Source organism: Rhagoletis zephyria, unplaced genomic scaffold (genome assembly GCF_001687245.7).
Source record: "Rhagoletis zephyria isolate East Lansing unplaced genomic scaffold, Rhagoletis_zephyria_1.1 Rzeph_scaffold_00557, whole genome shotgun sequence".
Taxonomy (NCBI): domain Eukaryota; kingdom Metazoa; phylum Arthropoda; class Insecta; order Diptera; family Tephritidae; genus Rhagoletis; species Rhagoletis zephyria.
Window position 1 is genome coordinate 161167 of NW_016157641.1, and position 12660 is coordinate 173826.

The 12660-nt window shown below is 31.9% G+C and overlaps 1 protein-coding gene across 3 annotated transcripts in view; it reads left to right on the forward strand.

Annotated features, from left to right (window-relative positions):
* Nucleotides 1–12660, forward strand: part of Mdr65 (Multi drug resistance 65) — a 48626-nt gene that overhangs the window by 28413 nt on the left and 7553 nt on the right. The window contains exons 1-8 of one of the 3 annotated variants that reach the window (XM_017612549.1): nt 2944–3060; nt 6692–7031; nt 7094–7339; nt 9478–9649; nt 9915–10229; nt 10345–10801; nt 10865–10965; nt 11243–11624. In XM_017612549.1, coding sequence (XP_017468038.1) covers nt 6730–7031; nt 7094–7339; nt 9478–9649; nt 9915–10229; nt 10345–10801; nt 10865–10965; nt 11243–11624 — 1975 coding nt within the window. In that variant the 5' untranslated portion in view covers nt 2944–3060; nt 6692–6729. Of the gene's footprint in view, nt 1–2943; nt 3061–6691; nt 7032–7093; nt 7340–9477; nt 9650–9914; nt 10230–10344; nt 10802–10864; nt 10966–11242; nt 11625–12660 lie in introns of those variants that run through there. The other 2 variants (XM_017612550.1, XM_017612551.1) reach the window with 2 other exon arrangements.

The following is a 12660-nucleotide window of genomic DNA, read 5'->3' on the forward strand; positions in this document are numbered from 1 at the left end:
TTAACAGAAAAGAAATAATTGAATAGAGTAGCATAAAATTAAATGAAATAACAAGAGGAAATAAGATAAAAAATCAAATATATAAAATGAAAAACAGAAGAAAAATAAAATTCAATTCTGTTAAAACAAATCTAAATCATATAAAAAAAACACATTTTCAGCAAGAACTCGGCCTGCGACTACCTCATAGGGCCAAAAGTTATTTTCTCCACCGAAAGTTATTTTCTCCACCACGGATCAGACTTATATTTACAACGTTTATACGGAAATGCAAAAGATTAAGGCTGGACCATTTTACGAAGAACAGAGAAAGGGGAAGAATGAAATCCATTGATGCGAAAATGGTAGTAGAATAGTATGTAAAGTAGAAAATTTGTATTGTAATTCCTTCTGTAAATTCTAATGTGTTTGCAGGAAATTTCTAATTTTTCAGTGTACACTTGAAAACTCACAGTTACAGAATAGAGCCCCTGAATTACTTTGGTGAATTACCCCGTTTACATGACTCATTGCTAATTCGATTTGACAATTCATTGTGTTTTCCTTAATTTCCTCCCTTTATTTGTTTTGATTTTTTCTATTCTCTCTTGCTCTGACAGCTGAGTTCGATAAATTTCCGATTAAAATTAGAGACGGCAGCGATTTATTCGTAATTCTCACGGTAATTGGATCTGAATTACCTACAAATGAAGTAATGCGCTCTCAAAATTTTGTATGGCGATTTACGTAATTCGAAGAGAAATTGGAACGCCATTCCCACGACCACATTCTTAATTTGATTTCACAGTTCTCTGTCTCTGTGTTTTGTTTTTGTTTTTCTTCGCTGCAAAATTGATGCAAATTGTAGATTCTTCCTAAATATGTATAAGTTTCCGTTTTAAATTAGGGATATACACATTGATAAACTTGGATCTGAATTACCAATAAATGCGGTAATTCGCTCTCAATATTTTGTATAGCGTGGGAAAGCCGTATTAGAAACGGCTTGATGAACATGCTGCCAAATGAACAGCTGATAAATGTAAACAAATGAAATTGCAATAGAGATAGTTGCGCCGATATTAGGTTTGTTCCACACGCTTTCCGGGCTGTTTCGGTTATTAGAGCGTAAAAATAAGTTACTCTCTAACAAGTGTCGAAAATGTGTCAACCCGTACCAAAAGTGCCCAGAGCGTGAGGAACGCAAAAAACAACTTTTCGTGCCCGGAATCAGGGATGCCAACTCATTTTATCTTTCTCCCCGTTTTCCACCGCGAAATTCCCCGATTTTCGGTTAAATTACCCGCACTGGCACGATTCCCTTAAAAAAACTGAAATTTTTTAGTTCAATTGCTTGAATTTATTGACGAATGTTAAAAGAATATTTAAATTTTTAAACTAATTTCACTAATTTTTTTATAAAAATTGTATAGCATACGCCATATAAGTTAAAGTTTAAAACTTTGGGAAAAACTCACAAAAATTTAACAAATAAAAAAAGTTTTATCTTTTTTTTTATTGGCCGTTCGTTTTACACAGTATTGTATATTTTTCGAGCTCAAGGCCACATGAAAATCGTAACAAAATTTTTGATTTTACATTTGTTTTTATTTGCCGATATTTCGACTTCAGTCAGATTTTCATGTGGCCTTGAGCTCGAAAAATATACAATACAGAATTAAAAAAGTTTTCAACTTTTCACTTTTAATTTTTAGAAGCCAATTTAATTTCAGTATAATAATGTACACGTTTAAAGGGCAAAATATTACCGTTGATTTTTATTATTTTTTTGCTGTTGCCTTTCGCACTTTCTTCCACTCGGCTCACTTTAATTAATAAATGAATAAATAATTGCATTATTTAATATGTATATACATATATAGATATATATGAATATAATTAAAATTAAAAAAAGACAAACCTGGAGCAAATAGTTCATTTCAATTTCGAACTAGTTTTAATTCAATGACCTACTGAATAATAACTATACTATATTTCCTTTTTGGTTGTTGTTGTTTCCGACAGGGTGGGTGTATGATGTATTTTGGAACGAATTTCCGTCATCCCTTGTCAAATTTGGTTTGGAGACAAACCGGTTTCAACGTTGTGCCATCTTCAGTGTCATTTTTCGTTCGGAGAACGACAAGGGATGACGGAAATTCGTTCCAAAATACAACTAAGTTTCCATCAGCTCCAGATTTTGAAAAAACGAGGTCAAAGTGTCAAAAAATCGCAGTTTTTGCAATATTTTAGAAGCTTTAGCAGAGAAACAAAAGGTGGTAGAACCTCCTGGTTTAATTTAAACCTAGATCTCTCAACTACTCAACTACTATCTCTGAAATGAGATCTTAAAAAATTGAGATCTCAAAATATTTTTTACCATTATTATCTTAACCTAAATTATGGCAAATTTTTATGCATATTTCCCTCTACAGGGCCTTTGTTTAAACCCCCAAAACCCTCCCTTGTGGCCGGGCCTGAGTTAACCAATGAGGTTGATCAACTATAGCGACAAAAATATTAAGTTTTTGTTATCAAAATCATAAGTATTTTTGTATTTTACGCGAGTCAAATTTCAAAACTTAGATATATATGTATGTAGACTTTATAAATTTTTCAGTAGTTTTCTCTAATTTATAACACCAATAGCTAAAACTAACGGCACCATCCGAAATACTTCGGTAGCATCGAAAAAACGTCTCCTTGCGGACCTCTAATTCAGACATTAAAACAAAAAGCGAAAAATTAGCAGCAAATTAAAATCGGAGGAGAGTAAATCTGAGACCTCGGCTAGCATTGCACACAGCTTATACATATATGAAAAGGTGTATGCCGAACAAAACTTCTTGCATTTTATTTTTTAATTCAATTAATTGTCTAGAACAGGCAAATTAATTTAGCTTTATTATTTGAATCTTGGATAGTAGTGTACAACGTTATAAGTTGATTGAATCAATCGAATATTACTGAAGAAAGAAAAGACACTTGGTCAACTTCTGCACTGACAATAAATAAGCGATCAGTTTGTGGAAAGTAGTCGTTTGCGCCAGTTGTATAATTTGAAAACAGTGTCTTAACTAGGTAAGATGGAAAATAATAGTGCTCGTCAAAACAAAAAAAAAAAAAAACAGGCTGCTTCGTAAATTTGCTAATAATAAATAAATCAAATATCCTTGAATATTTAAAGTGTATTGTGAAACGTGTAAGAGGTGATCCGAACATTTTAATTCTCGAGTGTGTATACTGTGCGGCGAGCACCAGGAATCTGTGCGTGAGGGAATTATTGGATTGACTTAATTAATGTTTATTTAATATAACTATATGTATTTATGAAACTTATGCTGACTTATTCGCTTTGGTAATTAACGAATTCATATATTCATATATAAAAAGTATCAATTATTCGAACTTTATTTAGGAAGGGATTCAGCTTCAAAACAGTGTTCTGTTGGATTTTTATAACAAAAATAAACATTTTACTATGCATCAGCACTCTAAATATTTAGTATAAATACGAAATCGATGAAAAGATGTGGTGATCTCCGAAATATCAGCTATAACTAATATCTTTGCAAATTATGTATTGTTGTTTTCCAGCAAATTTTTTTTCAATCAAAATGGCCCCATGCTCAATGCAAACCACACCATAACAAATTTTAAATATCGTATAAATATGTACATATATTTAAAAAATCTTAATCCCAAGAATCGCGAGTACCATAAAAGAAAATTAAAATAAACTCGTAATTTTTAAGCAAAAAACATAACCGACTTCTACGCTCACATACAAATTTAGGAATACCGTTTAGTTTATTTGTGGTCCAACGATGGGAATTTAACCGAATTAGTATGGGATCACGCTTTAGGTACCACATTTCCGATAAAAAAAATTAATTATCGAAAACGGTTCACGTGTTAACCGTTAATGATAATAATAGATTGGCGCTTACACATATGTTAGTGTTCGGCCGAGCTTCTCCTTCGATTTGTGGCGTGCGCCTTGGTGTTCTCACACAAAGGTGAAGGAGCTATTGGTTTATGCCGACCCCGAACGGCGATTGTATTTTTAAGAAAAGCTGTTTTTCATGGCAGAAATACGCTCGGAGGTTTGCCATTGCCTGCCGAGGGGCCATCGTTGTTTAGAAAAAACTTTTTTCTACATTTTTTATGCTTTGACCGGCAACGGAATTGTTTTTCTTTTAGTTAGTTAGTTTATTTTCCTTTTTAAAACCTACAAATCGAAAGAAAATTAAATTAAAAAAGCAAAAATTTAATAATATAAGTTTTTAAAAATTTAACAAGAAAAAAAAAAGAAAAAAAAATTTCCTTCCCGGGGAGTCGAATTCGGATCTCTCGAATGTCATGCCAGTGCTCCGCTCACTTAGCCAATTGCGACTGTTGAGGTAGTACCCGCAAAATGATATAAATACTTATTTTTATATTTGATTCCAAGCTGGACGAAAAAAGTGAGTGATGCCACATAAAAAAGGGTCGCCACTGGGGCCAAATTTAAATTTTTCATTAACCAATTAGCCCTTTCTTATCTTTTAACTCTGAGAGTAAACATTAATTAACAGATTAATTAACGATCATTAGTTAAGTGACCGTTAGAGCTAATTTAATGAATGTTTCTGTTTCACTAAATACTGTATACAAATAGCCCCGAAAATTCCAAAATCCAGAGAAGTCTCCGAAAACCCTCGAAAACTATAACCCGAAAGAACTACAAAAACCCAAAAAAAAATTTGTTTCAATGTTTCAAAAAATTGCGAAAGTCACGAAGCATTTTATTTTATTTTCAATTTCTAAAATAAAAATTAAACCGCTTATTATTTAGGATTATATTTAACTACTTTGGTATTTAGCAAATCGTAAAAAGCCTACACCTTTTTCAAAACTGCGTTTTTCACAGATTTTGGTAGGATAAGCATTCTAAAACGTCAAAATACAAATCACTGCAGTGCACTGTGAAAAAAAATGAAATGGTTTTTCTAGCGGGACATTGCACTGAGCCATACATACTTTACGAGCAACAAACGCGTTCTTGGAGGAAAGAAAAAATCCACAGTTAGAGTGCCCATATGTGTGTTCGAACTTTGAGTCACTGAGGAAGATAATGATATTCTTTACCATAAGATAAGATGAGCAAAATGCCGCAAAACTTTGTGACAAATACATACTTGTATTTTTTTTATTTAAATTTGAAAACATAATCTTAATTTTATAACTTGCCATAAAATGTTTTGACTTTACCTTTACACAGAACAATAATTAGGCCCTGATGCGGTTTAAATATGTATGTACTTGAATATATGATACTGCATAAGTAGAAATAAATTGCGATAGAGGTACTTAAACTTTAATATGGTCCGTTAATTAGTTTAAGTTGAAATATTGCACATATAATTATTTTACTTGGTTATGTATGCATAGTATGATACCAGTGACCAATAAAATTGAATTTAGCACGCTTCTATTTTATTTGTTCAAAACAAATGATATAGATATGAACCGATCGAAAAAATTCTTAAATTTTTTTAATCATAAAGTATCGATCAAATATGATGTGATAAATAAATAAATATGTACATAAAGTGAAATATAAATGTTGAAATTTTTAAGAAAATAAAATTAAGATCAAGCTACATATGTACCTGAAAATATCAAGATCACGACTATTTTCCATTCTTGAGTCTAGGAAGTAAAAAAGTATACGGAGAGAGCCATATTCTTTAAAGATTTCTATTTCTATTGGGAACGCTACCCAAACAGAATATGAAATTTGATTTTTGTACGACGACGACAAAAAGAACATCATTCGCACTATCCTATCCAGGATTTAAGATTTCTAATAAAATATATCTCAAGTTTCAATGAGAGCAACAATGGCATTTACCTACTACTGTACGTACTCGTATTGTGAGCTATGTAGTTTTGTTTTTTTTGTTACTTTCATTCATTCAAGTAGCTTGAGAACTAGCTGCTAGTGAAATTCTGATGTATTCACTCTCTTTTTAATACATACATATTATGCAATGTCGATTGTCTTCAATTAACTTAAATTAGTGGCAAAGTTCAATAGTTTCACAGCGCATCTGCAAAGAATTGTGAATATATTTAACGTCACACAGAAAGAACGCAAAATTAATTGAATGCGACTGAAGGTGCAAATAGGCGCTTATGCTTGTTTGCGAAAATATCTTTCTAAGGCTATTTATGTATATATATATATATTTAAACATTTTCTAAATTTCATTCTCAGAATTCAAGTTAAAATTTTAATTGGTAACAGTTATATGACCTTTTCAGTAATCGTTATTCGTGGAACATAGTATACTTTACTGTATGTACATAAGGGTGCATCACCCAAAAAAGTTGCGGTTTTTCTACCGGACATATAAAATGCATTTCGGAAAAATATTAAGAATTATGTGAGCTAGAGCGATTTGAAAATATGTACCTCGAAAAATCGCATTATTTTGCTTCCGTTGATACAATGATTAAACATTTTTATGTAGACTTTTTGAGCTTAAACTCTTCTATCACCTTTCGGGAATTTTTTTGGAAAAAAATATTTTTAAAAACTAATTTTATCTTTGTGCAAAAAGCTCGATTTTTGGTGGTAATTTCAAATAGGTCCAGCTCACGTAAATCTTAGATAATATTTTATTTATGATGCACCCTAATGTACATTATTTTTTTTTCTTTTCAGAATATATTACATTAACTGTTTAATTGAAATAACGGAAAATGAAAGAAAAGGAAGACAACGACTTGCAAACGTCTACAGTGTTAGATGAATTAGCAGATACTGAAGCGGATAATGAAAGCACAAAAACCTTAAGTTTTTTTAAACTGTATCGCTTCTCGACGATATTAGAGAACTTCTTTTTATTTATTGGCTTTATGATGTCTATAATAAAAGCGCTTACATTACCAGGTGTCGTGATAGTGTATAGTGAATTCACTTCAATGCTTGTGGATCGCACATTGCAAATTGGTACCACTTCCAAAACATATGCGTTACCAATATTTGGCGGCGGTAAAATGCTGTGAGTTTTTAAATATGATACAATTAAAAAAAATCTTTAGTAAAATATATTTTCATTTTCAGTACAAATGCAACCTTAGAGGAAAATATGTCGGAGTTGTATAACGACTCAATATCATATGGAATTCTTTTAACAATACTATCCGTAGTCATGTTCATATCTGGTGTTTTATCAGTTGATATTTTTAATCTCGTCGCATTGAAACAAATCACGCGCATGCGCAAAATACTATTTGAAACAGTTATACGACAAGATATTACATGGCATGATATGGCGACCAAGCAAAATTTTACACAACAATTGATAGAGTGAGTCGAGTAAATTATAAATACTATGTGCATGCATAAAATTAATAAACAAATATTTGGCCGAGCTATCTCCTCCATTTTGAGGTCAGATTCAAGGCATAGCAGAGCGATTGGTTTGATTTTTTTTATGCATTCTAAATTATCATTATGGTTTACAATTTCCAAATTTTTGATTACCTTGTTTGTCATTAAAAAAATAAACGCAGCTTGCTATTCTTGCTCTCTATTAAATGTGCCTTGCTTCGTGCAGTTTCCTAAGTAAAAACACTATCAGCTGATTGCCAAAAAATTCCTACACCTGAGATCACCTATTTTTTGGCATCTGCTCTTATCTTTTACAATATCTTTCATTTCTATAACAATTTCATCCATTTCTCTTACAATCTACTATTTATTAATATACACTGACATAAATTTTGTCTCCGTTCGTTTGGCGATTCTACCGAACAGATTTCAAAACCAAAAACATTGGAAATTAATTTTTCTGTACATGAGGAGAGTTTTTATGGTTTCAAAATTGGTTGAAAATTACGCCCAAAACCGTCGTTTGAAAATTTCCGTATTGTATTGTTGTGTATTGTTGTTGTTGCAAACTGTTCAATTTGAGTTGTTTTCGCATTTTGTTTTACTTCGTATTTGAAATTAAACTTTTTAATAAAGATAAATGTGATGATGAAGAAATAAATTGTAATTAAGCCCAATAGAAGAATGAAAGTAAAGGTTAGTACGTACGTAAAGATAAAGGCAAGAAGATCAAATTTAAACACTTTAAGGTAAAGGTGAAGGGGAATATGTAAAAATAAAGATAAATATGACGAAAAATATGAGGATGAAGATCGATATGGTTATCGGTATAATACTCTATATTGTTATCGATATAATAATCTATACTTTTATCATTACAATCGATATTATTGTCGATGAAACAATCGATATTGCTATCGATATAATAATCGATTTTGTTATCGATATAATGATGGATATTGTTATCAATATATTTATCGATTAATAAATCGATTTTACAATCGTTATATTATTCGATATGTTTGTCGATATTGTTACTGGTGTATTTATCGACACAGTTATCGACAGCTAATAATCGGCACTTGACATGTGACCATAATTACATCACATTAAATGATATGGCATCACATGACATGACATCACATTATATGACATCATATGATATCACATCACATGACATGGCATTACATGGAAAAATATTTGTTTTTATAATGAAAAACATGGTTGTTGAAAGCATGCGCATTGTTTTCTTTCCAAATTAAATTGTAAAAAACTAATAACAAGTTATGGTTATGATATTTCAGGCACCTTAAAAAGCCCGGCGCCCTTTCCCCCTCTCGACGGGCCTGGGTAGGGATAAATATAGAAAAAAGATAAAATATAACATTATATTAACTAGCCTGTCGTTTTATTCACAATTTCTAGGTATGTTACGTAAGTTCCACTTCGCCAATGTGGGCCAGGCGCACTTAATTTTTTTCGCGGTTTGGTTTTGTATGCTGCGTATTTCTCTGCAGCAACAATACGGCACTCTTCGTCGTTCCAGTTGTCCGCAGCGACAAGATGGGATTGTGAAAGGATTTCCACTGCTCATTTATATCCTCCTTCCTTCCTAGTTCCTTCTTTAAAATGGATTGAGAGACGATTGAGAAATTTCTCGGCTGCCCGTTGTGGCTGCAGCTTCTTAGCTGCAGAGGAGTCGATGTTGGCTCTTGCGCTAAAACGCACGTCAAGAACGCTGGAAGAGTATCTTCCGTCTAACACAACATCCCAGCAATGGGCAGTGCACAGGGCTTAAAACCCGCCACGTAAAAAAATAAACCAATGAAAAAAAGCCTCATTAAAGAACTGTTAACATAAAAGTGTCTACAGTGCAATACGCCTAATAGTTAACTGTATTTAGCGGTCAAGTTCATTTTAAATAAAAATTTCAAATTACACTTAATTGCTATTCTCATCGCTTTCGAGAGCCTTTAGTGAATCGTTTAATTGCAGATAAATGCATGCATTTTTAATTTCATATACATATGTAATAAAATTGTAGTAAACTAAACAATGATATTAATTTTTAACCATCCTAACGTATGAATGTATTTTATCTCTTTAATTTGCAGTGATGTAGAGAAAGTCAGGGACGGCATATCTGAGAAAGTAGCTCATTTTTTGTACCTTATATTTGGATTTATTATAACAGTATGCATATCATTTGCTTATGGTTGGAAACTAACATTGGCAGTTAGTGTATATATACCAATTGTAATTGTGTTGAATTACTTTGTTGGAATGGTAAGAAAAGCATATAATATTTGTATTCTAATAGATAACACAGACTGAAAAAATGTTAACAATCTCATGTAAAATGCCATTGACAGAAAGTTCATAACCGTAATTTAAATAATCTAAGAATCATTATCTGACCTTCAATATACTTACTAAGTACCAAATTTTTTTGGACACCAGACCAAAATATCTGAATATGCGTAGGACGAAGTGAAAGATCTCAAATTTCCCAAGAAGCTGTATTTATACAACTGGTTTATATCCTATTTAGTACCAAAGTAAGCTGACTAAAAGAGAACAGGAATCGTATGCGGGAGCTGGTAATATTGTTGAGGAAGTCCTTACTTCAATTCGTACCGTAGTTGCATTTGGAGCTGAAAAAAAGGAAGCCGAACGTTATGATAACTATCTTGTGCCTGCACGAAAAGCTAGTCAGAGCAAAGGTGCATTTTCAGGATTCAGCGATGGAGTCTTAAAATCGATGCTCTTTTTCTCTTGCGCCGGAGCATTTTGGTATGGCGTAAACTTAATTATAGATAATAGAAATTTGGAAGACAAGGAATATACTCCCGCAATTTTAATGATAGTGAGTACATTTAGTATTGAATAAATTTTTATCGAATATTTCATAATTTTGCAGAAGTGTGATAAGCCAATATAAGAATCTTATTTACAACCATCTAAGCTATCAAATATTTTAGGCATTTTTCGGAATAATCGTTGGCGCCGACAATATCGCACGTACTGCACCATTTCTAGAATCTTTTTCTACAGCTCGTGGCTCCGCCACTAATATTTTCAAAGTGATCGATTCTAAATCCAAAATTGATCCATTATCCAGCGACGGAAAAATATTAAACTATGGATTGCGAGGAGAAATTGAATTTAAAGATGTATTCTTTCGCTATCCATCTCGTTCTGATGTAATTGTTCATCGTGGTGTTAATTTCAAAGTGCATGCTGGCCAAACTATTGCACTCGTGGGAGCATCCGGTTGCGGCAAATCAACTTGCATACAATTGTTGCAACGTTTCTACGATCCAATTTTCGGTTCAATAACGTTAGATGGTTTGGACATTAGAAAATATAATATACATTGGCTGAGATCGAATATGGCGGTGGTTGGTCAAGAGCCAGTCTTATTTCAGGGAACTATTGGTAAGTTTTACTTAGGCAGTACTATATAAATGTCTGATTTCATTATTTTCTTTCATATTATAGCGGATAACATTAGTTATGGCAAAAAGAACGCAACTCAAAGGGAAATAGAAGCTTCTGCTAAAGCGGCCGGCGTACATGATTTTATATGCAGTTTGCCTGAGGTGAATATTAAAGCGTTATTAAATATACAAAATAAAGTTTATAAATTGAAAAATTTATGAAAATGTCAGTTTATAAAGCTTTATAAACCTATTTTATTTTATATAAATAAGGCGATAAATTTTTAAAATTTATCTGCCCTTTAAACACATTTTTTATCTTTCTTAAAAATGAGAAAACGGCTCTAAGAGATATGAACATACATCCATATTTTGTTCAATATTGGAAATTTTTTCTAAAAAACATAGCAATACACACTTATATATAATTCGCTCCTAGAGTTACCTCACTGTTATTGGGGAAAAAGGATCACAACTTTCCGGTGGCCAAAAGCAACGCATAGCTATTGCCAGGGCACTAATACAGGATCCTAAAATTTTACTGTTGGACGAAGCAACTTCTGCTTTAGATTATCACTCCGAAAAAGATATCCAACAAGCACTGGATTTGGTAAGCAAAGGACGTACAACTATTGTGGTGTCACATCGATTGTCAGCTATTCGGGGAGCAGATAAAATAGTTTTCCTACATGAGGGCAAAGTTTTCGAAGAGGGATCACACGATGATCTCATGACTTTGAAGGGAATGTATTATAATATGGTACGCGCAGGGGATATTAACGTAGCGGAAACCACTGAAGAAAATGTCATCGAAGATAAAAGTAAGTTTTTAGATTCTGTGTATGAAGAAACAGTTAATAAATTTTACATTGAAAGTCTTGAAAAACAAATGGACTAAGGCCTTAAAAAAATTATTAAAAAGTTAGACCTTTAGAGCTCTCTCGAATTAGAATTTAGAAGTATTTTGTTTAAGCGTAAAATATACGTATCAAATTAAAGTTAAAAAAATTAGGGATTTTTGTTCAAAATATTGAACTTTTCTATAACACTGTACAGCGCTCGGCTGGGTATTGAACCAAACCAATTTTTTTTTTTAAAAGATTGAGTCATAGTAAAAAAAGTATGTTCTCTGTTTTTCGAAGTTAGCCNGACCAAACCAACTTTTTTTTTTAAGAGATTGAGTCATAGTAAAAAAAGTATGTTCTCTGTTTTTCGAAGTTAGCCTCCGAAATCGAGATATGGGCCTTCGAAGTTCGAAATCGGACCTTTGTTCAATTTTTTTTATTATTGCATGTAAAAACAAAAAAAGTAAAAACACAGACGTGGTCCGCCTTTTTCTCTTATTTATATGGCATACAACTTTTTTTGTGAAAACTTATATTACAGGTGTTATAACGGGTCAAAGCTCAGATCTTCGAAAAATTAAAAACATAATATTTCAGAAAATTTTGAACGGATTTACAAAAGACCCCCCTCTTGTGATATGCATATTTGTATACTTCGCATATAAAAATGTTATAAAAAACACATTTAAAAATAAAAATAAAAAAGGTATTTTCGTATAAAAAAAAAATTAACAAAAAATTACTAGCCGATTTAACCCCCTTTCTTCTGATATGCATATTTGTATACCTCGTGAATAAAAATTTGAGAAAAAACACTTAAAAGGAAAAAATAAAGTTTTTTTATCAAAAAATATTTTAAACAAAAAAATTACTCACCGATTTTTAAAAAATTGGCATCGTTGTTAAGGCGATTAAGCCCCCTTTCGTCCAATATGCATATTTGTATACTTCGTATATAAAAATTGGAGAAAACACTTAAAAGGAAAAAAATACCAATTTTTTCATATAAAAA